The sequence below is a fragment of the Hypomesus transpacificus genome, chromosome 10 (assembly GCF_021917145.1).
Source record: "Hypomesus transpacificus isolate Combined female chromosome 10, fHypTra1, whole genome shotgun sequence".
Taxonomy (NCBI): domain Eukaryota; kingdom Metazoa; phylum Chordata; class Actinopteri; order Osmeriformes; family Osmeridae; genus Hypomesus; species Hypomesus transpacificus.
The window spans coordinates 7,114,698-7,142,509 of NC_061069.1; the positions used below are offsets into that span (position 1 = coordinate 7,114,698).

At 44.4% G+C, this 27,812-nt stretch overlaps 2 protein-coding genes across 6 annotated transcripts; both read left to right on the forward strand.

The window, feature by feature from the left end:
* Nucleotides 1–27,756, forward strand: ankrd12 (ankyrin repeat domain 12). Of its 5 annotated transcripts, XM_047028050.1 has the most exons (18): nt 2–169; nt 9,497–9,610; nt 10,026–10,176; nt 11,303–11,374; nt 11,804–11,953; nt 12,254–12,457; nt 12,570–12,712; nt 13,027–13,174; nt 13,396–17,978; nt 18,094–18,192; nt 18,296–18,472; nt 18,560–18,655; nt 18,735–20,525; nt 20,832–20,982; nt 21,469–21,625; nt 24,816–24,915; nt 26,524–26,784; nt 27,287–27,756. In XM_047028050.1, exons 2-13 carry the CDS (start codon nt 9,551–9,553, stop codon nt 18,918–18,920), a joined length of 6,069 nt encoding a protein of 2,022 aa, XP_046884006.1. In that variant the 5' UTR covers nt 2–169; nt 9,497–9,550; the 3' UTR covers nt 18,921–20,525; nt 20,832–20,982; nt 21,469–21,625; nt 24,816–24,915; nt 26,524–26,784; nt 27,287–27,756. The 5 variants fall into 5 exon arrangements, with proteins under 5 accessions (XP_046884007.1, XP_046884006.1, XP_046884005.1 ...); XM_047028051.1 differs by having other exon boundaries at nt 1–169; nt 18,296–18,439; nt 18,735–20,982; XM_047028049.1 differs by having other exon boundaries at nt 18,735–20,982.
* twsg1a (twisted gastrulation BMP signaling modulator 1a) lies at nt 21,500–27,756 on the forward strand. Its single transcript, XM_047028056.1, has 4 exons — nt 21,500–21,625; nt 24,816–24,915; nt 26,524–26,784; nt 27,287–27,756. The coding sequence occupies exons 1-4, from the start codon at nt 21,500–21,502 to the stop codon at nt 27,466–27,468; spliced, it is 669 nt and encodes a 222-aa protein (XP_046884012.1). The 3' UTR covers nt 27,469–27,756.
* Nucleotides 27,757–27,812: the final 56 nt, after the last annotated feature.

The following is a 27,812-nucleotide window of genomic DNA, read 5'->3' on the forward strand; positions in this document are numbered from 1 at the left end:
ACGGACGACTGGGGATGTTTTCAAACCAGCAATAAGCTGGAAAGAAACGTCACACAGCCGTAGGCTACGGTTAACGTTTAATATTTAGGAAATATAGATTTATATAGCGTAATACACGTTTATGGTTTAAACCGAATGAATTGGCGGAATCAAACACAGCATTGGAAAGGTGAGCTTTAAGCAAAGTAGATGTCTTTTTATTCCATGGGATCATAGGAAAAACCCCAGTTAGTTAGCCATCTGGCTAGTTGGATAGCTAGCCAGCTAGCTAACTTTGACGTAACTGCGTGCGAAAATGGAATGTTTTGCCAATGTGTGGGTTTTTAGTTGTTTGCCACGTGTGTAATACATGTTTGTGTGGAAATGTTATTGAGTGCTAATCGTTTGTTAGTATTGTGGCAACGTTTATTTAAAACGAAAGACGTTGTGAATTGTAGTTTATGTGCGCGTTTCAACGAGGGCGAGCTGAGTGACAACTGGCTAGCTAGATTCTACTGGTTCGGTTGCGGATTGCGCTTGCATTGCTAGGCTAGCTAGTTAGCAAGTAGCGACTGGGGAGGGGGACGGTGATAGGGCGGTCAGGAGGCTTTGTCTACACGGTATTGTTTTGTTCTCTGACTGCATAAATAAAAAGTGTTGTTTGTTGTAAATTTTCAGTCTAATACGTAGCTATTGGTACGTTTCTAAACACCTCCAACTGACAACCTTTTCCCCTGCATGGGGAGGTGACGTTTGACAGTGAGCTAGGTCGCATGAGCTATAATGGTAGCTCAGAATTTGAGCGCCCAAGTAATGCAGCTATGCTACACTGTTAGCAAAGGTTAGCAGATGCGTGTTGTTCACTCCACTATACGTGTTGACCAGATAGCTAGTGAAATAGGAGTGATGTACTGTATTGTGGGATATCTACCAAATAAAGTCAGGTCGGATTCAGTTCATGCGAAACTGTATTGTAACAGTGTTCAAGGCATCATCAACCTACATACGATACTAGTGTGATTGAACCCTTGCAAAGCTTTAGGCTAGTAGTAACTGTGTCATTGAACCCTTGGTGGGTGTGATGCCCTGTATGGTCAGTATTGAATCCATCATATTGAATATTGTTTAAAGTTAAGACGGCGAAATATCTCGTGTCAACGTGAGAGAAAAATATAATTTGCTGTTTCATGGTCTGGACAACACATCTGAAACTGAAGTAAATTCAGTTGAACCTTTCATTGAAGGTGAGGTTTTATAGACCTTGAGTGAGAATATTAATCTGTTCTAATAATGAAGATACTTGAAGCAGGCTGTCGTCATAAGATGCATGCAGTACTGTGAGAAGTTTGATTAACCCTAGTTTTACCTTTTTTGTGAACCAATTTTCAATATCAGTCAACATTGGACAACAATGACTCTTTAACTTAATTAATACTATATCAGCAACCACAGGTTGGCTACTGAATGTTTTATACAGATTGGCTACTGACTGTTTTTATACCAGAGATGGCCTAATATGGGTGATCTCAAGAGAAACTAGGCTTGTTCATACAGTCTTATCACAACTTAAGTGTAATTTAACTGTGACATCCTCAGTGCTTTATCTGTGTGTTGACAGTGTAAACATTGATCTACAAGGCTATGGGAATAATTCTCAGTGGTTTGGTGGGTGACTGGAATGTTTTGATGTGACAGAGCCACAACTGTTTAGCATCTTAGTTTATGAGATCTGATCTGAATAATGGTGCAGCTCCTATTTGACTTTGCCCCTTGTGCTGAAGACATTTCCTGCTATTGACTGTTCTTAGCTGCCTGTTAAAATGATCGTTGTACAGGCCTATTTTAGATTTTTCATTGGAATAAAGTATTAGAGTATGCAAGTACATAGTTGAATATACTCTATTCCCAGTAAAAGCCCTCTCTGTGTTAGAATTAGAATACTTTTACTTGGAGAACACAGGGTACAGAGGTAACCAAACTACCCTAATGTAACTAGCCATCCTCTAGCCTCACTGAAATAGGCTTGTGGATGGCTGACAGCTCATACTACTGTAATCATTTAGCTATTGGTTCACTCATAACTAGGATGTTGGTCATTATCCCCTCATTGAACTGTGTTTATGAAATATGATGATTTATGATAGGAGAATATCCATTGATATTTCTGTGAAAAATTAAACATGTCATGCTTTCTGTATTTATTCAACATTTGTAGGCCTATTATCTTATCCTGTAGGCTACTACACTATATAACTACAAAAACAATCCAAAGTTGATGTCAAATTATGAGATGGAAATAAATACGAGGGAGGGGGTAGCCTAACCTACCGTTTCTATTTCTGGGAAAATTGTGAAGTTTACTTGCGAGACGCCCCATTTGTGCGTAGTGTCCGACCGTACTGCTATCAACTACCAAATTAACGTGAACACCGTTGATACAGCTCTGCAGGTAGCTAGCTAAATAACCTACCATCGGAACACAAACAGCTAGCTAACTCCTACGTTCATCAAAACTCAATTGTTTTCTGACATTTTACAATGTCAAAGCTGGAGTAGCCAGAAGATTGTCTGTGGCGACAGCTACGCTCTAATCCTCAACATCCATCTATTCATTTCTATTGGCCATATTTCGCAAAATATCTCAGTTCTCTGACGAATCAGCAATTTAGCCTTTTTGTGCCCCACTCTGCCAGTTTGTTTCTTTTTGTAGTGTGTTTATTCAATGGAGAGGCAGTAGGCTAGAAACCTTTTGGCTTTATATTTGAGCTGTAAGTCAACCCATCAGCCTGTAGCCATGTGAAGCGCTCAACCAAGGCAGAACAAGCCACAGGGCAGAAGAAACCTCTTGAAAATTAGCTATTTTATGTAAGGAAAAATACCACCAATGAATCATAATACACTTTGGAGTGTTAGGAATCGAAATGCGTGTCTTACCGAATCTACGGTTGTTGGAAATTAGTTTCTCAATACCCAACCCTACTGACCTATTGACATGCAGCACTTCATGTTGAGTTCCTCTTTTCTGTGATTTGAAATGGATAAGACCTTGGACTGGGAAAGCCCCTTCAAATACAAAATCAGCTCTTGTTTACTACCCCTTTAGTAAGGTCAAAGCAATTACAATCTTGGTGTTAAATCTGTTCAACGGTTCAAATCCCTTTTCATTTTGCATGTTTGAAAGTGGCTTATGAATGTTGTAAAATCTTTCTTCAGTACTGATAAGACACTTCTAAAGATCTTGTATATGCCAGCTGCCGTGAAACTGTATTCTGAATGTCAGAGCTTGTGCAAGCAAAATAGTCATTCATGAAATCAAGTGTATTATCTGTGGTTAGCTTTTGCAGGTGAGTATCTGGATCTATCTCAAAGGCCTAAGTGCAGTGTGTGTGTGGAGTGGAGTGGGTGGTGTCTACTGATTACACAACATGTGCCTGCCTCACCAGCAGTACAATAATGTTTTTTTTGTTCGGTAGTAGTGTCTCTTGTCGAGTGTGCTGCTAGTGTCAAATGGCTCCAGGTCATGATGTCAACTATAGAGTTTAGGAGGACCTTGAGTTCATGTGCTTGTTAGTTTGGATCATTTATTTGCACAAAGACTCAGCTGAAAAGGGAAAGCGTGCACATGAGTAAAATATGTAGGTTAGTTGTTTCTTTCTACATTAGAATATAATTGCTTTCCTTTTCCCCATAGCCTAGTACCCAGTGCAGCTGTAAATATCATGTATCAGCAGAGAATGACACAGCAGGCTATGGAGGTCCATCCCTAAATCAAGGTGTCCTGAATAGGGGGAGAGAGTGGAGTAAACATGTGCTGGTGAAAACTGTGAAATCTACCTATGTGTGTTCGATTGATCTTGAGTGAAGATGTGCAACAATAACTAAGAACTAGGCCAGGAGTAATGTAAGGGGAAATTGAACTAGTGTTTGAAACATTGTTTCTGTAGATGTTTTTAATACCAGTTGCAAAGACAACCCAAAGCCTGTGATCGGATTGACAGACTCATTCGTGATAGGATCTGGCAGGTGCGGACATAGTCATGTCTGCATGTCTCAATGAAAAGTGTATTATACAGTGAACCATAACCTGCTCCACATAAGTGGCGCCTTTTCCCATATGGGACCTCTGAACTAGTGAAGGGCTCCTTTTTAATTTTGTGTCCCAAAAATGTATAGTCAATCGATAATTATGGCTGGTACAGATCAGATTTAAAGCTGTCAGTGTCTGACAATGCACACACAATAGCCTTGACATTTAGCAAGACTACTAAGGCAACAGGACTAGTCAATTTGGGGGGTAAGCGATAAGTTTGACTGTGAAGAAACAGCATTGCCTCGGTGCTTATAACCTTCGCCCCAATCCCCCTCTTCCTTTTTTAACCCATAAGCAGTAGTAAATGGTTCATTGTTCTCATCCGGTGCGGGTATCTGTGATCATTAACCTACATGTTAGAGCTGCAGTGGCAGGCTTCTTAAGGCTCTCACAGAGACTGCTCTGACCAGCTTAATGGGAGTTCTTCTGTGTGTCAAGGTCTGGGCTGAGCCTCATTTAGTGGCCAGTAAAGTTAACCCTGTTTCTTCCTGGGAGACACTGTTCTCACATGGCCTAGTGCTCTGTCTTGGGTATGCAAGAAGGATACCAGAGTGGTGCATAGTCTTATGCTCATTTCACACTGATTGTTGCGGCATGTGGCCACAAAAATAACTTTGGCAGATTCTTTCAAACTGGCCAGATTTTCTTAATTTCTTTATGCTAGCAAACACATTTATATTTCTGCTGCTTTTGCAGCATCTGTTGAATAATTGACTCATAGCTAAAGATGCTACAAACGATGCCTCTCATTTTTATTTATGTAGAAACAGGAAGGTAATGAAGAATTTGAAAGTCACAGCCATGTGCAGGCCTAAATAAACCTAAAATGACTTTGGACATGACTGCATTCCTCTGGTAATAATTGCTGTGGTGATAATTACATTAACCAATAAAACAAATCACATTCCGGTAGGACTTCATCTGGACGTCAAACTCAGTGGTTAGCCTACCTGCTTTTACTTCTTAACTGGCTGAATGTTAGAATCAGGTGTGCTAGATTATGGTTGAAGCAAAAACCTCAGACTTCACTACTCATTTATTAGAAGCTAGCTATAGCTTAGCTACACTTATTTAGTTGAACACATTAGGTTTATTGTCTGGCAGAAACTGCTTGGATGCCAGTAACACCTTTTAATATGCCCCCTAAAATCATGTTTCTCAGAATGCTTTAAATGAGCAGTGAGTCAGTTCCATCCAGGTTTTGGCTTAGTCTGTGATGTCCTAAAGTGTAGTGATCATATTTATCACATTATCCTATATTGTAAAGTCCCTGTAAACTACGTGGTGGTAAGCTGGCAAAGATGGAACAGGCCAAGCTTAGTGGTATAGGGAATTGACCTACAATCTGTAGTGTTGTTAGATCTGAAACAATTTTAAAGGCCCTCTCCTTACATAATAACACATTGGATGTCTGGGTCTTAGAGAGGCTTAATGCTTTGAGTATTATGAATTAATCCAATGGTTTGGTTGGTCTGTCCACTTGCCTTACTGTCCTATTTACTTTGTATATCATGTCAGCTGTTGGCCTATTCCCTGCACATTGCATTTTGTAGACTGAGCACACACACACACACACACACACAAAAAACCCTGCATAAAGCTAGTGCTTCAGAAAAGCTAAAGATGTAAGTTGGACATCCTCTCAGTGACAGAGTGGGCATCACATGTGACGTGGCTGAACTCAGCCCAGACTGAGTGATTGGACAAAGCATGTTTAGTCTGTTCCTGGTAAGGGTGGTGAGAGGTGAACAGATGCCCTGCGGCATTCGGTGTCACTTTTTGTTTGTTTGCTCATGTTGAAATAAGCTGTCTATTCATGTGGCCCGGTCTTGGTTATTCTTTGTGGTGGCAGACAGGGAAGAAGGAGCAATTTTTTCGCAGTTTGAAGTGATCAATCTTTTTTTCAATTCAGTTAGTCATGGAGCTTCAATATCAATACACTATGTCTTTGCATTTGTTTGTATCTAGCCTTGGTGATGTGTTATAGTAACATAGGGGTCATGCTACACATGACCGCTTGTGATTTTTGTCTCACTTCAATGGTACGTGTAGCCTACATGATGATTACTGACCACATAAAGCATAGGATCACCCCCGCCCCATTTTCTCCGGCGTAAAAAATAATTGAATGGGACAGTTCTGGGGCAGGAAGCAGATTCAGCGTACATGAATGTGGGCGTCTCAACGTGTGTGTGGGCGTGACGTGTGTTGTGTGAGCGCTTTGGTGACGGCTCAGCCATGGCTGCCTATTGTTTCTCTGGTCTTTCCATACTCCATAATCAGGCTTTGGCTCCTGGCTTTGTCCTACTGCTCATTAGGGGGTCTGGGAAGGAGGAGTCAGGCGGTGGGGGTGGGGAGCGCTGGAAGAGACCTCCCCCATCATTCAGCCAGACTGCACACAGGACTGCCAGCACGTGACGTGGTGTTTACTGTCGCATGCAGGGTATTCTGATTCCTCGAGTAGTTTATGTTATGGGATTTTGTTGGATAGGGTCTGCTTCGGAAAAAAAATCTAATGTCTCGATTATATTAGAAATGGATATTGTTTGTGGCTGTACGTTACAAGAATATATTTTCGGGGGGGGGGGTGTCATACTCACATTTTCAAATGTGAGTATGAGAGTGCTTCTGTCTACTTGTACAGCAGCCACATGGAGGGCCGACAGAGATCACATGTAGTTCCCACATGGTCTGGGAGCAGCAGACTGTATTCTTGGAGGCAGGAGTGGTGGTGGTGTACTCTGTGCTGTATCAGGCTGGCTATTCTTAGTCCTCTGCCCCCCCTGTCCCCTCTGCAGTCAGTGGATCAGGTTACCGTACTCTGAGTGCAGTTCCATCTCCCTCGGCTCCACACATCCTCATCACCAACCTCCTCGCACAACTGCTGCTCACGCAACGGGACACACGTGCATACACACACACACACACTCGGTCTCTGGTGCCCTCTGTTCTGAATACCACACTGTTTCAATGGTGCAGGGAAATGGGTGTTATTGTTTCGGTAAGAGCAGTGAAACACCAGGCTGCATAAAATCTTCTCTTCTTAGCAACGGTTTTCTTTGCTTAAAAAATACTTTCAGATGTTTCTTTGAGCATGCTGGTCTAACTGTTAAATGATTCACCAGACCGTTTAAGAAGAGGCCGAGGGAACTGTCCCTTGTGTTGCCTGCTTCACATCACGTCTCCTTTCCTGCCTCACTCAACCAGAAGGCTGGCACAGTTCACCTTCTCCTGCATGCACTCTGCAGCCATACATTCTGCAGCCATACATTCAGTATGTTTAGAATGACATTTCTGGCATGCTCTCAAGGCCAACATGACACTGCCATTGCTTCCTTTGATATTCTTTAATGGTGTATCTAAGGTTGCAAATTGGTTGAAAGTTTCCATGGGAATTCTTATTTGTATTTAGAGAATGCAAAATTCTGCGAATTTACATTATGAACAGTCCCCAAGAATATGTTGAATTTAGCTACAACCTATATTATGACTAAAATACAAAAAATGGATTGCTTCAGTAGGTAGCAGTGAAACATTTAGCTAGTCTTAGCTAGCTAGCTTCCGAATGAGCTAGCAAAGTTACCAACTAGCCAAGAAAAATATTTAGTTAATGGGCCAATATTATTGTAGTATTTAATTGCTAGTTATTCTAACCTTAACCTTAAACGTACACATTCACCCCAGTTATACAATCAAAACTTCTTGAATGCTTGTGCTCATTGGGCTGACTGTGGGTTTAGAGATGCTAAGAACTGTGTCCAGTACATGTGATGTAAGAATGAACCGATCACGTGACGTAAGAATGAACTGATCATGTGATGGAAGCATGAACAAGGGCATGCAGTGAATTGCAATAGCCTACTACTGAATCCATAATAGGTAGAGGTGTGTTTTCTCTAAAACGTGCCACAGACTCAAATTAACTTTCATATGAAAATATATAGGCCTATTATGACTAAACCAAAGTTCACTGTCCAATGTCCATTATGACCTTTTCTTATTTAGCTTGTTGAGTTCATGTACAATGATAAACAACACAGGGAAAACCCTTTGATATTATCACCTACCAAGACATGATGTGATCTTGCCTTCCAACAGCTCAAGGTTAATGGCAGCGCTGCTCACAGAGGACGATGCAGACCGTAGCCGCTCGTGAGCGTAACGTGCAAGGGATGTGAATGCCAAGCTGGCCACTGCTCAAATACCTCTGTGATTATAGTCCCAGTCTCCTCGCTCATCCCTGGGCCAGATTGGAGTCATGTCAGCATTTGTTTTCTGGGCTCATCCCATGGCATCCATGCCACTTTCAATACCCCTGGTACACTGGCTCTACACACACGCAGAAACCAACACCCTCTCACTCTCATTCCCTGTGGCCTGGTTCTGCTCATTCTCCCCATCAGCTGTCTGAATGACAATGCTGCATATCTGCTGACTAATGATTCCGCCCGTGCTGGCCGGAGGTGACGGCCATTGAGGAAAAGGCCTGTGTCATATATATGTGCCTACATATATAAACTTCAAACACTATTATACATAGTTTGTCGTATGGTTTGACTTTGGAGTGCAGATATTTTTGGGATGCCTTTACTCTGTAAAGCCCTGGATGGGCATAGCCTAGTGAACCTAAAATGATTCTTGGCGACTCTTCTCAAACTGACATAAGGAGAATCAATCCATGTGGTCCAGGCACACAGAGGTGGCTGGCTACAGCAGTGTTCCTCTCTGAGGATGAATTTCAAAAGCATTCGGTGCTGCTCTGTGACAGGGTGGTAGGGACTAGCCCCACAGTAGCTCTATTCATACGAGAGGCTAGACGACCATAATCTAGAAGCATTGACCACATCACAAGGACTTCTGGCCAGGCGGATGAGTGGGCTTGTGTGAAGGTGGGAGGTTTCTTTGCATATACAGGATCTGTAGAGAGCCCCTAAACCCATGATTCATGTTCTCGTTTCCCCCCCCGTGAGCTGGCTGTACACAGTAGTTTCAAGAGTCATGGAAATGTCTTCGATTTCCCCTCTGTGTACCAAACTCGTCATGTCTTATTGTATTATTGCTCACTCACTTCAGACCACACACTGAGCACTATTAAAGTGGAATATTGTGCACAAAGGATACTAGTAGGCCTATAATCTGAATGCTATTTAACCAGAAATACTCATAACTATGTATATGTTTGCTGCATATACATATATAGATATATAATAATAATAATAGTTTTGTTTGCTGCATTTCTTTTCTGGGCAGGCCACAGATTTGAGGCTACTTGGGTACTTAAATGCCAGTAGATTATCCAAAGCGTCATTTCATCCCTTGCGTTCTGTTTTGCTCCCTCTGTTTACAGAGCATTAGAAAGGCGCCCGGGCCACTGAACCACTTAGCTACCACAGAGATGCTTATCTGGCCCCGTCCTCTGTGTTGCAGGTGCATGATGAACCCACTGCAGCAGCTCTGTCTCAGCTAGTCACGCGCCGCACCATGGCCAAACCTGGGAGCGACCGCGATGGAGCCATGGTGGACAAACAGGCGGGGAAGAAGGTAAGTCTCCTCTCTCCCACACACCACCACGCCTCACTATCTGCCACGCTGTCACTGGCTCAGCCACAGTGGAAACCTCAGAGCACCCGATAGGGTTTCTGTTGACCATAACCCCACATGGTAGCTCAAATTACCGAGGGAATATTGACTTCCTAAGGGAATTGTGACATTCCCGGTTGTCTTGCTAAGACTGAAAGACAGTTTGGTGTGTGTTACACTGTACGTGTGAGTACAGTATCTGGTCACCTTTTATGCCCCTATAGTTCCATCCATGATCTTGCCTCATGTTGAACCCTACCCATTGTAGTATGTCAGTATGGAGGTTTACAGAGTTTTATTAATAGGTCTACTGTTGAAGACTCCGACATTGCTGAATTTGGTATATCTCAAATGAAAATGATTCTTTGTATTCCAGAGCAAAGATAAGATATCCCCCTTCACCAAGACTCCGAAGCTGGATCGGAGTGAAGTTCTGGGGAAGGAGGGCAAACCCAAGTCTTCCATGAAGCGCAAGCTCTCCTTCACTGCCAGTCCGCCCCGAGCGGAGGAGCGAGACTCCGACACAGGTAAGAGCTGCTCCTGTCTCTGGACGCCCTTCTAGCACTGCTGGCTGGAAGCCATGGCTCCCCACTGCCCCTTGGTGGCCAGCAGTAGAACCCAGGATCTCCCCTTGCTGATGTAAAACAGGGTTTTGTCTGCAGAGACCAGTTAGTCTGATGACTTGGTGCTTAATAATATGTGTAAAAGGATGAGAAGAGTTGTTTGCAGCCACGACAATGCTGTATTAGCTGTTAATAAAAATCACGATCATGAAACATTGCTGGGTTTCGGCACACACTTGTTCATTTGTATTTCAAATATGTGTTGGTTATTGGATTTCTTAAAAAATATACTTTATTTTTATATAGAGTTTCTGTGGTGGGCCAGACATCATGCCAGGGTTATTGGACCCTAAACCCTATTTATGACAATGGCTTAAGTCACACAGTGTGCTTAGGTTATTCACTTTTTCTACTTCATAAGTCATATCGAATGGTATATAATTATCTGTTATGTCGTCTGTGAAAGGGAAGCTTTGAAGATTCCTTTCGTACTCTATTTCAGCTCGTACTGATATGAGATCATATTGCAGTGGACCTCAAATGCTTTCATACCCATCCTTCCTGCATCTTAACAATGTTGACTGATGACTTGAAGACCAAATTGCTCTCTGATCTTCCCTCTAATATGTCAGGTTTGAGAACATTGGATGGAGTTATATTCGTTGACCAATTCTTCTTTGATAATGGAACCTTAAAAAATACTATACATTTTGGGACATAGCTCTGCTGCGCCTAGATACTACAGTCAACAGTGCCTCCTCAGGGGTGTTCATTTCCTGTCGGACAAGGACAGGCTCCGGCTCCACAGCCCACCTTGGATCTGCACTGTCTCTCATGTTCTGATGAGTCATACCCAAATCTGTGTGCGTGCTTTGTGTCTGCCAGTTCTTTTGTTTAAGTGTTTGTGTGCTTGTATGTCTGTGTGTGTGCTTGTATGTCTGTGTGTGTGTGTGTGTGCGTCTGTGAGGGGAAAGGGAGAGAGAGAGAGAGACAGTGAGCGAGCGCAGGCGTTAATGCAGTGCTTTCCCCTGCTCTCCCCTCCCTCCCTCCCTCCTCTACTCCTCCCCATCCTCTCTGCTTTGCACTGTAGATGACTCAGACCCAGGCCAGTCGAGTGAGACCTGGGGAGAGAGATTAGTGCCTCCCTGCAGGATATACGCAGGTAACTGCTGCAGTCAGCCCAGTCCTCCTCAGTCAAGTCGCCTTTCCTGCTACGCTGTCAAACACACACACATACATACAAGCGCGCACACACACACGTGTGTCTCAAACTGCCTCCACTCCGCAGTGGCTCAAGCATGTTTGCGGTTAGCGTTCTGACTGATGGAGCGCAGACCCGACGAGCGCTGGATGCACTTGGCTGGCTACTTTTTTCCTTTCCTTTCCTTCCTCCTCCCCCCCCCCCCCCCCCCCCGCCCCCAAATTGACGTCATGCTAAACCTGTACCTTTTTTTTGGGCGTGAAACTTGGCTTTCAATTTAGTTTGAAAGGAACAAAGAGAACACGGCGTGATCTGTCTGAGGGTCTAGGTGCTTAAGGGAAATATTGATGACTTGGTGTCTGAATATTGCATGTTCTGAATCTATTGTAGATAAAGATGGGCCTGACAAGAAGAAGGTGAAAAAGGAGTCTGGAAGTAAGAAGTCGTCCGCTTCCGCCAACTTATTGTTTGGCTACCCTCTGTCAGAGCGCAAGCAGATGGCCCTCCTGATGCAAATGACTGCCAGAGACAACAGCCCAGGTCTAACTCTGCTCTTTTCACTTTTTCTCAGCTTTTCAAGATGTTGGATTGCTATATTAAGAAAGCTTGGAAATGATGGCATACTTCTAATAGAAACAGTATTTTTTTTTTTTTTTTTTGCAACAGCCATGTTTGATAGATTTAGTTGAAATTTACCCTGGCAGGTGCTATGAAATTCATGTTAATGACTCCCCAACATTTTAATCCCGTCATATTTTTGTGAGTTGTTCTTCTACCCTCGCTCTGCTTTGTTGAATGCTCAAGTCGTCTGTCTGTTTTGACCCCCTCTCTCCCACCCAGACTCCACTCCGAGTCACCCCTCCCAGACCCCCCCAGTACAGAAGAAGGCCCCCAGCAGCACCACGTCCAGACAGAAGGACAAGGTCAACAAGAGGAACGAGCGCGGGGAGACGCCCCTGCACATGGCTGCCATCCGGGGCGACGCCAAGCAGGTCAAGGAGCTCATTAGTCTGGGCGCAGATGTCAACGTCAAGGACTTTGCAGGTAAAAAGACAAGGTTTTGGCCTCCAATGAGTTCATGAGAGAAATTCGACCACTCTTGGACATGCATTACATACTGCTTTGTATTCATGCTTCCATTTTTTTCTACATACAGGCTGGACTCCCCTTCATGAAGCGTGTAACCTTGGTTACTATGATGTGGCAAAGGTTCTTCTTGCGGCAGGCGCAGAGGTCAACACCCAGGGTCTGGATGATGACACGCCCCTCCATGATGCCTCTAGCAGCGGACACAAAAATGTAAGGGTCGAACATGAAAGTTCCTGCAAATGCTCAACGTGGAGGATAACACCTTTATTTTCCCTGCAGCTACAATCATATTACTTTCAAATGCTTCCATACATAATGCATGTCTGGAGGATTTCCTCAAAGAACAAATCCCAGTATATCATGCAATCCAGATACTCCAGAAGAGACAGCTCTTTTGAATCTCCTTTTTCCACAAACATAATTTTGTCCTACTTTCAAACCCAACTTCCAGTTCCTCCACCCACAATGTTTACACTGGCAGGGGTTCCATAAACGAACCACTGACTCCATAACCTTTCATCTAGATCTTGAAGCTGCTGCTCCGCCACGGGGGCAACGCGTTCCAGGCCAACAAGCGTGGGGAGCGGCCGGTGGACGTGGCCGACTCCCTGGAGCTGGAGCAGCTGCTGAAGGGAGAGGTCCCCCTGTCCGACTCGGAGGACAGCTCCTCAGGTAAGCAGGAAACAAGAAGGGCTCTGGACCTGCCCTGCTTCATCGCTTCATCTCTTCCACACAAAAAAGGTTTTAGTACTTTTACACCTGTGCCTCGAAAAACTATTTCCTCATTTGAAACTATTGAGTTGTTGACTGTTGTTTTCTTAAGATTAAACATGTAAAACCTGTCAAATTACAGATGTTTTGTAATTTGTACTTTTATTTTTCCATCACAACAGAGTCTGAGGATCCTCCCTCTGTAAACCCCTCCAGTGTGGACGACGACAACATGGAGGACTCCGACGCCGATAAAGACTCCGATGACAAACAGACCACCGTCAAGGCCTCGTCTTCCATGTCGGGGCTGGACGAGTACGAGTTCAAGGACGAGGAGGAGGAGGAGGACCTGAGCAAGGCCCTCAATGACCGGCACATCCTGAGGAGAGAGCTGCGGCAGAGGGAAAAGGAGGAGAAGGAAAGGAACCATTTCACGGCCAAGCAGAGCAGCAAAGGGGGGGACGCTTCTGGTCAATCCGGCAAGTCCAAGAAGCAGAGGACGCAACGCGTGCTGTGCTGCAGCTCGGACAGCTCCAGTGATGAGATGGAGAACCCCTCAGAGAGGAGGAGCTCCCCTACATGCTCCCAGAGCGCCGACGCCAGGAGTAAAAAGGACAACCTGAGCCTTCCAGCTGAACAGAGGGACAAGGGCAAAATGAAGAGGAAGAGTAAAAGCCTGAGCAAAAATAAGGAAAATCAAGAGGATGGCAAAGAAAACAGCAAAGCCCTTGTGTTCTCCGTCGCCACGGTGACGGAGAGCACAGACAAAAGCCGAGACGAAGACTCCTTCAAGATGTCCTTCAGCCCTAAGGATGAGTCCTCTGTGCATCTCTTCCATCTGTCATCAGTCAAATCTCCCAAAGTGAACCACAGCCTGACCGATAAACAGTCCACGCCTCTCAAACAGGAAAATGCTAAAATGTGCCTCGCCATTGGGGAAGGCCCCTGTCAAGTGGACGCCGTCAAATATATCCACTACACGGAGCAGGACTACTGCACGGAAAGCACCAGCAGTAAAGGATGCAAACACAAGGAGAAGAGCAAGCATCATCAGAGAGACTTGAATGTGGACGGGGAAGATGGAGGCTCGAGTCCATATAAGGAAGTCGGCACGAGCAACAGCGTAGACAGCGGCGACGGTGCCTTACGGAAGACCGACAAAGATGGCAAAGTGGTCAAAAAGCATAAAATCAAATACAAGGAGAAGGACAAGCACAGGAGAGAATATGAGGCCGAGAGGAGTCGCCACAGACAGAAAGAGGGCAGGAAGGACGGCCACAGGAATTTGGAGTTTGACAGGGAGTTTTGGAAAGAGAACTTTTTCAAAAGCGACGAGAACGATGAACCTCTGCCAGTGAAGAAGGAGCCGGACGACGGCGGCTCTCCTCAGAAGACCTCGGACGCCTCTCCCGCTAAGGAAGAGAGGGGGGCAAGAGACAAGCACTCGGGTGGCGGCAAGGACAAGAGGCCGAGGGAGGAAAAAGACAAAGCTCTGAAAAAAGAGCGAAAGGAATCCGCCGGTAAAGAGGAGAGGGGAAAGGACGTGAGGCCGAGCGAGCGGGACGAGCGGCCGGACTGCCATGGCTCCGGGCGGATTCCTGAGGAGTCGCTGCATCACACGAGTATGAAAGAGGAGCCGGAAGACAAACCCATAACTGGGATCCCAGCTGATCAAGACCAGCTGGAGTCCTCTGAAAAAGGCTCACGTGAGAAATATGACAAAAGGCTCCCTGTAAAGGAAAAGGAAGTGGAAAAGTTTGAGAAAAGGCATCCTGACAAGGAGAAGAAGGTCAAAGTCGAGCACTCTGAAAAATCTGAACCACAAAATGTCATGGATCGCCTGAAGGAAAAGGAGAGAATTGCAGGCAGCTTGTCCCACTTACCTGGAGATAAAAATCATAGGGAAAGTGAAAAGCTTAGGTCCATTCCAAAGAAGCATGACGAAAGCAAGAAAATAAAGGACAAGGATAGAAAGAGTGACAGGGAGAGGCAAGAGAGAGAGTACAGTGCGGGGGAACACAGAGAAAAAGACCGGACAGGCTTGGACAAGAGGGGAAAACCTCCAGAGAAGACAATAGATCACAGCAAATCTGACCGTTCCAAAGAAAAAGAGTGTGAGAAAAAGAGGAAAGACAAAATGAAGGAAAGCTCTTCATCCTCAGGCTCCAACTTGAAACTGCTCTTGGAGGAGAAAAAGGGATACGTGTCTGAGAGTGGCAGGTCTGTTTCGACCAAAACCAAGGAGGAGGTTATAAGAACTCCAGAGAAAGAACGGGACCGAAGAGACCGGGACCGGGAGAAAGACTCTGAAAGACACCGAGATCGGGACAAAGAGAGACACAGAGATCGTTCTCAGCCAGGGAAAGTGAGCAAGAGCAAACCCAACGAGGCCGAGGGAGACAGGGCCAAGTCCAAATCCTCCCCCGCCACCAGGGACTCCCGGCCAAAAGAAAAGAGGCTTGTCAACGACGATCTGATGCAGACCAGCTTTGAGCGCATGCTCAGCCTCAAGGACCAGGAGATCGAGCAGTGGCACCGGAAGCACCTTGAGAAGATCAAGCAGAAGGAGCGAGAGAGGATGAAGCAACGTCCCTCGACGACGGATCCGGGAAAGGTCAAGAGCAAAGACAAGGCAAAGACGGAGCCGTGCATGAGTAAAGAGCTGCTGCGCTCCAAGAGCTCCGAGAGCTCCGAGCCCCACGGCAGAGAGAAGCCCCTCAAGGACGGCACCACCTCCAGGACCCTCTCGTTAGACGGCAAGAGCCTCTCTGCAGTTAGCGGGAAGGTCATAGCTGGTATGGAGAACAGCCTAAGCCGGTCGCCCAGGCCTGAGAGTGAGCGATCAGGCCTCATGTCCAGATCTGTGTCCATGGTCTCGGTGGCCAGCTCTGAAGACTCCTGTCAGGCTACCACGCTGACACCAAGACCCGTAGAGTATGATTCAGACCTCACCCTCGAAGCCTCCGACTCCCAGCCGCCTTTCCTACAGTCTTCCCTCGTCTTGCAGGCCACCAGGTCACCTGTCGTCCAAGACAAAGACAACAGTCTTCCCGACGTCACTCAATGTAACCGAACTCCGCTGCCCAGCAGACACACCTCCCTTTACCTTAGGGCTATTCTTGACGAGGATGCCAACTCTGCGTCAGTGGAGGGTAAACCGTTTGAAAGTCTGCCAAAGGCCGTTGTACCTGGTCACACAAATGAGGAGCCCGTAAATGCTCACACTTCAGAAATCTCTGCCGACACAGAGGAGAGTCATAGTGGTCACCATTTGACACCCCCTAATATACTAAGTGCAAAATCGGATGTCGATGCCAACTCTGAGAGTGACGTAAACATTCCAGGGGTTCTCCCCCCGCCGGCGTCCGCCTTCAGAGACGCGAAGGAGCCGCTCCTCCCTCTGATCAGCCTCTCACAGTCTGACGTGCCACAGCCAGCTGTAGAACACAGAGGGCCTCCTCCCACTGACCACCTTCAAATGCAGGAGGTCAAGTGTGTCCCCACAGGCGGCTCTGTGGATGGAGAGGGCAGTCACAAGGACCCGCCCTCTGTGGACGTGCCCCTGGTGTCAGCAGCATCTCTATCTTCTCAGACTCCACCGTCGTCTAACACTAAAACATCTGCGCAGTTGTCTTGGCAGCAGAATGAAGCCACTCTAAATGCCAGTGTTGAGATGTTTCTGCCAGCAGAAGCTGATGTAGACCCTGGTCTTGACCAGAAAGACGATACTCCTCTCGAGAGTGGAACCAGCAGTGCTGACAGTAGAGAAGTACAAGAGCTCATGGAGAGTGTACCCGCTGGCTGCAGAACTGACAGGATGAGTAGTCCGCTGCCCTCCACGAGCACCCAGATGCAAGGTGCTAGTTCAGAGGAATCCTCTCCCAGCAAGACTGCTGTTGAGCCGACACATGCTCAAGAGGACATGGAAATGGACAGCCACGATTGTAAGACATCAAGAGACTCCAGTGACGTGGCAGGGCCTTGCAGCAATCCCCAGGTCGATAACGGTGAACATGTCCGTCCTCCATCTTCTTGTTTGTCTAGTTGCGTTAGCCCTGAACACAAGACCGAGGAAATGACCGACTCGGATACGCAGTCTATGGAGAGCAGGAGCAGAAACGCTGAGGTAACGACATCCGTGAAGGAGAACTCTTCAGAAGAATGCATCTTCATCCCCGAGAGTGGCCCCGAAAGAGCAGAGCCGCCGTGTCCAGAGCCCATGGACGTGTCCGCTGCAGAAGAGAGGCCAGAGCCCTCAGGTGGAGGAGAGCAGAGTCAGAGTGGCGGACAGCATGCGGCTCACGCTGACCTGAGCGGCAGCAGTGCCTCCGGGAGCTCCTCTCCCCAGTCTGGAGACCGAGACTCGGATTCCTCCGGAGCCAAAGCCAAAGTACGCTCGCTGGATGAAGAGATGGACATGCAGGTGACCCATCCCCGCAAGAGGAAGATGCCCAGAATGTCGCTGTCGTCGTCGTCCTCCTCCTCCTCCCAGGCCTGCCCCACCACACAACAGGAGAACGACAAGCCACAGCAGTCTCTGGCAGCTATAGTGGACTCTGTGAAGTTGGAGGAGATCCAGCCGTACCAGACAGAGAGGGCCAACCCCTACTACGATTTCCTTCACATTCGCAAGAAGATCGAAGAGAAGCGTAAAGTACTGTGCAGCGTCATCCCCCAGCCCCCGCAATATTATGATGAATATGTGACTTTCAATGGGTCCTACCTCCTAGATGGAAACCCACTCAGCAAGCTGTGTATTCCTACAGTGAGTAGGAACGGTTTTCTGGTTTTCTTTCTTTGGGGACCATATGGGAATTAATCAACAGATGAAGGAGCTGTAGTTTAAATATGTTTAACTCATCATCTTTGTCTTTGGACAGATAACCCCGCCTCCTTCTTTGCCTGACCAATTGAAAGAGATGTTCAAACAACAAGAGGTTGTCCGCATGAAGCTGCGCTTGCAACACAGCATTGAGAGGGTGTGTGTTTATTTTTTTTCCTGTCTATCTTTTAATTTCATATAAGACGACACTTCTCATCACCTTCAAATGTTTTGTATTACTTTTGCCTTTTATCCTGTAGGAAAAATTGATCGTTTCTAATGAGCAAGAGGTGTTACGAGTCCATTACCGGGCAGCAAGAACACTAGCCAATCAGACGCTTCCTTTCAGTGCCTGCACAGTCCTTCTGGATGCTGAAGTGTATAATATGCCTCAGGATGTCCAGGCAAGTGGCATGATGTCACATTCTGTAGAATCAGTAAGTTTAGCACTTAAAGACAATAAAGAATTCCAAAAGTCTGTGCTGGGTCTGGGAAATGAGTTTCATGTTGTGTTTGGTTCTCAGGGAGACGATGGCAAAACCTCAGTAAGAGATCGGTTCAATGCAAGGCAGTTCATGTCCTGGTTGCAAGATGTGGACGACAAATTTGATAAACTAAAGGTACAGTATTTTCTGCTTTTTAAACTGCCTGGGACAGGATTATGTATTAATCTAAATAAACCATTTTCCTTCTCCCTAGACTTGTCTTTTGATGAGGCAGCAGCATGAGGCGGCAGCTCTGAACGCAGTGCAGCGTCTGGAGTGGCAGCTCAAGCTGCAGGAGCTGGACCCTGCCACCTACAAGTCCACCAGCATATTTGAGATCTCAGAGTTCCATATCCCGCTTGTGGAGGTCAACGACGACTTCGACCTCACACCAATATGATCCATTGGCTAGAGGATGATCACCTGTCATTCATCACTGACCGGCAAGGGGACGCTCATATGTTCAAGAAAGGAGAAAAAAGAAAAACGTGAAGCACTTAGTCAGGCCATGGGTTTTTTGCCAGAGAGCACTTACACATGAGCATTGTACACCAGAGCTCTTATGGTGGAAACAAACAACCCCCCCCACACCAAGATGCCCTCCCCAAAAGTGACAGACTGCATATTGTGTATTGCGTGCAGAGCAGAGGCTGTGGTCACCAAGGCCCAGACCCACACTTGGCCCAAGGGCAAGAGGCTGGGGCAGGCAGCGCTGGCAGCTGCTGTCTGGTAGAGTTCCTGGACAGAAGAGAAGCATGGAAACCACCACATGCCACTACTCACCAAGCAGGGTTACAAATAGAGAGATTTCAATTCTTCTTTGTTTTTAAGTGAGTGTTCATACAAAATGTACAGACTGTGCTCTTAATTTTTTTTAACTTATTTTATACATACAGATTGTGCATTTGTAAATAGCCATGTAATTATTGTTTTAAACCTGTAAAAAAAATAAGTGATAGATATTTTGATTGTAAACTTTGTTTTGTCTAATGTTTTGATGGACCAAAGTTGTTGTTTTTTTATATTGTGTCCAAATTGTTGATGTTAGTTGTTGTTCTTGTTGTTGGCTTAATCTTAAGCATGTGTTGGATTTTTTGTTTTTATTTTACTCAGTTTCTTCTTTCCTCATCTGGCGTTCCACAACACAGCTGGTGTTTTTTGACTTGTGATTTCAATGCTGTGCATGCATTGCAGGTTTGTACTTTTTCCGAAAAGCTGTACTGATGATTATTATTGTGAGGTTTACTGGTGTTCCAGCTTTTGCGACATTGTGTTCTGTCCTTTTGCAACACTTTGTGCAGCCTCACTTCTTGTGTTGTCTGTTGTGTCTTGCGCACATTAAAATGTTTGTTGTGGCTTCTAGGAAAAACATACTTTTACAGTTTCAATGTGAGATCACAACAAACCTATTTTTTCAACATATGGCCTTTTGAATGATAGTTCTAAAAATGTCTATTTTAATATTTACTTGTTACATGACATGTACATATTTGTAATATATAATTGAATAAATTTTATTGGTTGTGAAATTAAACATTGACTAGTCATCTTTATCCTGCGAAAGCTTATACTGTTTATGGTTATTTGCCAAGTGAGGAGCTAGTAGGCCTAAATGCTCTGTTGTAGAATAGTGTTGAAACAGTAGGTGGCAACAATTCTCATATAACTTAGTCAATGAGCAGTGTCCAATGAAATTAATGGTAAATAACCTGCTTGCCTTAAGCAATACAAAAACCAAATCGAATTCCTTTTTTAAATTGCATATTTAAAACGCTATAGACTGGTCAGCTAAACTGGACTATTTCTGTCCTGGTAAATTAACATTCGGTTTTATAACATTTTAAGATTTAGGGTGAGCATATCCGTGGTGTAAATCGGCTATGGAGGTATATCAGGTTGCGATGGGATACTTGTCACGTTTTATCGGTAGTAGCACGACCCGTCGAAGTAAACTGCCCCCACATGATCACGATGGCTTCCGAATGGCTCTTTCACTGCTAATGAGGTACTCTTGGCCACCTATTCATCGCATTCTTGATAAGAAGGGAGACAAAGAATTTTATAATGGGGGTTTTATGGCTGCAAGACGAGTCAAGCAATGCAAATAGTGGCCAACTCACAAGGTCCCATGGATTCAACGTGTCCACTTTATAACTTTAGCGCATGTTGTTTACACATTTAGCGTGTATGAAGACACCGTGTGTTTGCCTAAATTTAGCATTCCAATCTCGGCCGCAACATATTTCTCATCTCACCTGGCTTGGGCTCTCTTGCAACTCTTGGATTTCAAAATGGGCTGTGTGTCTTTAAGGCGCCCGACTGCCTGTCGCTTTGTGTTGCGGAGAAACTGACGCCCTCTGGACACATTAGCGGCATAATTCCATCCTGGAAAGTGGACGGGTTCAATGTGAATAAAACCACCAGTCAAAGGAAAAGTCCAGGACATTCTTAACTTACTTTTGGTAAGTTTTTCATGTCTTATTATTGATAAACTGGCACAAATCAGTGTCTGCTCACGATTTGTTGTGCATGCGAGTTAAATGTATCGAGCAATAAGAGAACAAATGTAGCCTATTAACACAAACGAAAAGTTTAAATGACTGTCTAAAATGGTTTTCTCTCAACCATCTCATTATCTTTTTATGGAAATAAAAACCCTTTCTATGGCAATCTTGAAGAAGCATCTCACCATGATGAGTAGTTTCCTTGCATTCAAGTTAAAGATTAAAGCTGATGTTGCCAGATGTTTTTATGTTGTACTTGTTGCAATCTAAACAGGTTAGTGGTCACAATATCCTAAAAAGGAGGAATGAAAAAAAACTTCTAAATAAATGCAATCATGAAATACTAATTTGACTACATTTAGAATCAAGTTAGAATATCCTAAACGAATGTACACTGTTCTTTGCCACCCACTCTGACACGGTTGCTGCTGTGTGTTGATCCAGGTGGACAGTGACTTGCTGTTGAGCCCCCAGGATGAGGTCGGGTCAGCTGATGATTCCAGCCACGGCTGCACTTCTCTTTCTCTTGTCGGGAATGTCTCTGAGCATGGCCTGTAACAAAGCACTCTGTGCCAGCGATGTTAGCAAGTGCCTCATACAGGTAAGAGTGACTGCAACCTTCGCTTTAAGCCCAGGAACTCATGACTGTTAGATGAACACTGCTTGTGTGATTGATCCCAAAACTGTACTCAAATGCATCACTAGTACAATTCTTGAAAATGTAGATGTACGTATATGGTTTTATTCTGGTTCTGTACACAACGTGAAGGTTTTCCTTATACATTTGTAAGCTGAAATAATATGGAGGCTGCTTTTCTTCATTGCAAGAGTGAAATGAAACATTCCTGTACTATGCAAATGGTGACCGTTGTTTTCCAACTGAAGGAATGAAGAAGAAATGTGACTGTGAAAAGGAATGCAGATGCATTCCTTCGATAAGCTGAACAAAATCCTGAAAACGTTCCCAGAACAGGTTGCTAATGGTAGTATAAGACAATTCAAGTCGTCTGTTTCTTTTGGCTGTTTGACTGTTTCACTAAATAACCGATAAATTGAAATAACTTAACAGACATTTAAACTAATGTTGACATGACATAAGCATTGTCAGAGCTATAAAACAACATTAGATAGATTCCATATTTGAGCTTGAGTTTTGTGTGTTTGATCTCACAACTTCTTGTGATTATTTGCTTATCTGTTAGCATTGTGTTCTCTGTGCTCTCTCTTTGTCTCTTCTCTCTGTCACTTTTTTGTTCTGTCTTTCTCTTCTGTCTGTCTTTCTCTTTTTTTCTCCCTCTCTCGCTTGCTCCCTCTCTCTTTTTCTCTGAATTATCTCTCTCTCCCTCAGAGCTCTTCTCAGCCCTTGGCGGTTGGTCTGCTTTGAGCCAGTCTGTATTTAGTGGGCCTTCCCAGCCCACTATTTCTTTATGTTGCACTGTTAACCTCAGTGACCAGTTCCTCCTAATCCGTCTGACCTCACTTTCTGTCTGACAAGAGGGTTCATTAGTGTACAACACTCGCTTGTGGTGTTTGAGTTCTTTGTGGAGTGTGCTCTCGCACTGTAGTGTCAAAGTTTACTGTGTTATTTATCATCATTTATTTTTGTGCTTAGGCCCCCTAAATAGAATCTGACAATGCTTTACAAAGTGTTCTTTTGGTGCCTCTTTATTCTCTGGCATAATTAAATGTTGTAGTCCTGTATGTTTGTAACACCCTCGATTCATAACCAGATTGATTACTGCTCAAATTGATACTGACAGGACAACCTTTCCACCAGACTTAGTTCCCTGAACCTTCAAAATGCTAACATGCTAACTTGCTGTCAGATTTGGCAGTGTGGAGTGAAAGAGAAAACGACCTCCTCCCCCTGTGGAAGCTGCATGCTGCTGGTGATTAGTGGGATATGTCTGATGCTCTATCAGTCTTTGCTTCCATCCAAAGTCATTTGTCTGAATTCCCAAAGCCCCCTAGGGGGGAGACGGAAGGGGCGGAGGGGGCTAGGGGAGACAGGGAACGGTAGGGTCAGAAGGAGGTGTGTGTGTAGAGGGGGGATAACATGCTGCCCTGGAGCCTGGAAGTGTGCAGTCAGACACACACACACACACACACACACACACACACACACACACACACTCACACAGTGAGTTCTAGGGCTGCTTCAGGGTAGCCTGCAGCCAGCTTTGTCCAAACCCAGCCGTTAGTAGGGTGGGGCAGCAATTTCAAAGTTACACATGAGTGCTTTGCAGGACAAGGCAGCACACGTTCTGTGTCTGAACACACTTTCGCTTTCACCCCATCTTCTTCATTATCTAGATGGAAGTACGGGGTTCTGAATCAACCACTCATTGCTACATTACTGAGTGGTGTTTAGTCAACCAGGTCAGATTTGACATGAAGACATGTTTAGTTACAGTAACTAAGGTTCTAAGCTGCCTCCGTTTTTTGTTACAGGCCTCGTTTTCTAAGCAGTCTCCATTTACTGTTTACTGGAGATACAGGAAGACATTCTTCATGAAGAGTAACCATAACAAACCCTTCTATCATCAGATCAAGCATGCTGGGAGGTAGAGGGAGCTCTCTATGTGGTTGTGAAATTATATGCCGTTGAGTCAGAGGCCGTCCTCTGCAACTGCATTCTGTTTATGCTTCAGAGACGGTTTCTCAGAGAATGTTAGGGGAAAGGAGGGGAGGGATTGAGAAAGAGAACAAATGAAAAGAGGTAAAGAACGAACAACAAGTTATCGGGTTAGGAGAGAGAAGGAACAAGATCGAGGGAATGAAAGAAAACAAAAGAGAGAGACTGAGGGAGCCTGTTGTGGGGGGAGCAGCCATGTTCTGTGCACCAGGTGTTTTCTTCTCACAGCTCTCTCTCTCTCTTCCGCCCCTCCTTCATTGCCGTGACCTTGACTTTGTGGAATGTGCTCTGTGTTCTGTGTCAGGAGAAGTGCTAGAAACAAAGGAACACTATGCCAGTCGAAATCACCATTAGTCCTTGCCCACAGGCTCGGTAGTATCCATGCCAACATGTTGTTGACATTTGTTGAACGAATGTAGATGCTTATGAGTGTTTCTTTGTTCGGTCTTCATTTTGCTTGTGTAAGGGTAAACATAGACATGGAAACATTCTTTGCAATTCAAAGACGTTTACAATTACTACACTTTGTAGTGTAGTACACTTTTGATACACTTTGATCAAAAGGAACTCTGCTTAATGCTTGCTATCCTGTCCCAAACTTTTCTTGTAATAAAGATGTGAAACTATATCCCCTTGCTTAGCAAGAACAAACACAGACATTCTCTTTATCTCTATTAAGACACTGCACCTTACTGTAATATTTGAAAGCATCAATGCAATAGTTGTGGGAAATCTGTTGTTTGTAATCCTGTTCTTTAGACGTGCCAGAACAGGTACGTCCATATAAACTCAGATTCACCACAACCAATACACAACCATGAAGTTATTATTGCGGCTGAATGACACGCGCTTACATTCTATGATACCACATTGTACATTCCATGTTACTGTGCAGTTGCACTGACCTGTAATTGTTCCTATCTGATGGAGTTGCCGTCCGGAACACCAACCTGCTGTTGAACTCCCTTTTTAATTGAATGTTTCTTGTGTGTTAGTGTTGATGTATTCTGTTCTGGCATCTGTTATTTTCTACTCAAACCACATGGCTCTCAGAGCCAAATCTGTACCCTTTTTGTATTTACCATGAAAATGATATCTGTTCTTCTTAGCACTTTTGCAGTAATGTTGCTGATGCTTGTGTGTTTGTGTGCAACAGGAGCTGTGTCAGTGTCGTCCCTCTGATGGGAACTGCTCCTGCTGTAAAGAGTGCATGCTGTGTCTGGGGACCCTATGGGAGGAGTGTTGTGATTGTGTGGGTGAGTGTTATATCCCATTTATTCAAGTTGATATATCTTATATTTGGATGCCCTTTTAATCAGCCAAGATGTTGCTCATGAAACCTAGGCTATGAACTATATTTTATGTCAAATGTGTGTGTGTAGTAGACACAGTACTTGGTGTGTCTTGGTACTTGTATGTGTTTTAATAGTGCTCTTGTCTATTTTGGCATGTTTTTAGAAAGCATTAGTCTTTTTAGTGGTGTAGTTCTGATATGAGGTGAGTGTGAGGTGAGTGAAACCAGACACAAAAGGGCCCACTGGAATGAGAAATGATTCCTCTCACAGCCTGGAATGAGAAGAGGTGAAGGGAGGACTCTTTATTAGACTTCAGGAAATGAAGGGAATAAAGTATTGGATTTTGGTGTTTCAAAACCCATTGACACTGTATGACTATGTTTAGCTTGTGTTCTGCTCCTCTCTCTTACCAACCGTCTCTGGAGGAGGGGATCCCTCTCTGAATTGCTCCTCCCAAGGTTTCTTCCATTTTTTCTCCCGGTGGGAGTTTTTCTGGGAGTTTTTCCTTGTCTTCCTTGAGGGTTTAGGTTGGTTGAGGGGCAGTTCTATGGGCGCATGTGAAGCCCTCTGTGACATGCTTGCGTGTAAAAACGGCTATACAAATAAATTTGATTTGATTTGATTTGATAAAGTCTCAATTTAGGGCCCACCACATGGACAGGAAGTCCAGAGGAAGTTCGGAGCATCAAAGGTTTCAAGAGTCAGTCGAGAGAAACAGGGTTAACCTTTCGTCAAGTGAACTTTGACCTTTCTTGTTAACCGAAGCACAGTGGAGCGGGTGGTGTCTCATAAGAAAATAAATACAGCTGATTATAGAATGATCAGAATATTATTGTATGATCAGGTATGCCATTAAGTTCAAACTGGATACACTGTCTTTCCTCCCTGTGCTTTCAGGAGAGATGTGTTAGTCTGTTTTGAAAGACAGATGTTGCTGTAGGTGTTGACAACCAATCTTATATTAATATTTTATGTGAATGACAAATGAAAGCATGTGGCTATGTAAGAGCAGAGAGACCACTGTTGTACAGATGTTTTGTCCATGGACTATCCCACAAGGATAGGCCTTTACAACATATATAGAATAGATTGCAGCCACTAGCAAGTATATATTTCTCTTTTGTATGTTATTTTATGACAAGTTTCCATGCAAAGCATGTATTTGGTGCCAACAGCACTGCTTTGATGTGCAGAAAGGGTCACTAAAGTACAGTTTGTATTAGAAAAGGGGAGGGAATGAGGGACGGTGGACCCATGTGTATCTTTTATTGAAAACATCTGTTTTTGCTTTGCTTTTAACATTGGTTTGAACTCCAATTCCTCTGTCCAACTACTCTCTTCATAACATAATTTACCAATTAGGTGTAATTCACTTAGTGTCTATTTAAAAGTTAAGGTCAAATCAATTCTGAGAAGGCAATGACTTGTGAAGCGATTACTGCTGTATTTGGAAATTAAAGTAGTAGGATTAAATTAAGATAAGAGTGTGATCTTTGAAACCTTTTTGCACGTTTCTTATCAAATATTAATCACTCAATCTCTCTGCCACTGTCTGTACCTGTCTGTCAGGCATGTGTAATCCAAAGAACTACAGTGACACTCCCGCTACCTCCAAGAGCACAGTGGAGGAGCTACACCGACCAATCCCCTCGCTGTTCCGAGCTCTCACAGAAGGAGAGGCTCCAATCAACATGATGGTGGTGTCCTTTCCCGTCGCAGAAGAACTCTCTCACCATGAAAACCTGGTCTCTTTTCTGGAGACACTTGATGACCAGCACCAAAATGTATCTCTGCCTGGCAACAGCATTCATGCAAGCTATGACACTCAAGGTAGTGTAAACACTTATGGCAGGTCCGCTGTTAAAGAAAACAACATGTTAAGCAACACCATCCTAGTTGTTTACACTTGTAAATTATACTTGTACCACCCTGTTAGTAACAGATCTTTCTACTAGCACAAAATGTCCAACATAAAAAGACTGACTGCAAGTTAATGGACTGAGGTGGTTCTCTGCCTCATCCTCCCTTCTTCTCATTCTTCTGTGGCCAGTTTGGCTCTGAACCTCTGACCCAGGCTTATTTACTATAAAAAGACACTCTTGAGAGAGCGTTCCCACAGAAGTGAACCGTTAACTCATTAGATCCACCAAAAACATATGGTCGCACTTACTTACATTTTTTTATGGCTGTAAAAATAACTCAACAAAACACGGGAGGTTTATGTATTGCACTTTTAGCAGGCAACCTTTATTATGTTTTAAAGATGTGTTTATTGGCTTACTGACTTAACATCTCCCTTATCGCTCTCTCCCTTATCTCTCTCTTCTCTTAGACAACATGTGTACAGTGGTCTACTTCGATGATTGCTTGTCCATCCGACAGTGTAAAATATACTGCGAGTCAATGGGAGGATCGAAATACCGCTGGTTTCATAACGCCTGCTGTCAGTGTATTGGCCCAGAGTGTCTGGACTATGGCAGCAAGGCTGTGAAGTGCATGAACTGTCTATTCTGAAGTGTGGGCACATGCTGGCACCACGTCAAGACTTGACCAGAACGAGGACTGCGGGCATAGGAATCTGTCGCCGATAATGTGTTCACATGCCTGATCTAGGTTGTAAGATATTTCCCACCCCTTTTCAAAAAAGTTTTTTATTCTGCTGATATTTTCACTGTATATTTTAGATATGTTCTCAATAGTGTTGTTGTTCTTTTAAACTAGAGGTGTATAAATAATGTATTTTTTACAGTAATGATCCACTGAATCCCCATTGCACACCAAATAAAGACATTGTTGGTGAAATTGTCTTTGGTTTGTAGTTCAAGATTCAAAAAACAACACATGAAATTGTCTTTATT

Coding starts and splice junctions, on each gene's coding strand:
- ankrd12 (XM_047028049.1), top strand. CDS start 9,551: ATGGCCAAACCTGGGAGCGACCGCGATGGAGCCATGGTGGACAAACAG. Junction 10,177..11,302: donor GGAGCGAGACTCCGACACAG/GTAAGAGCTGCT, acceptor TTTGCACTGTAG/ATGACTCAGACCCAGGCCAG. Junction 13,175..13,395: donor CTCGGAGGACAGCTCCTCAG/GTAAGCAGGAAA, acceptor CCATCACAACAG/AGTCTGAGGATCCTCCCTCT.
- twsg1a (XM_047028056.1), top strand. CDS start 21,500: ATGAGGTCGGGTCAGCTGATGATTCCAGCCACGGCTGCACTTCTCTTT. Junction 21,626..24,815: donor TTAGCAAGTGCCTCATACAG/GTAAGAGTGACT, acceptor TGTGTGCAACAG/GAGCTGTGTCAGTGTCGTCC. Junction 26,785..27,286: donor TGCAAGCTATGACACTCAAG/GTAGTGTAAACA, acceptor CTCTTCTCTTAG/ACAACATGTGTACAGTGGTC.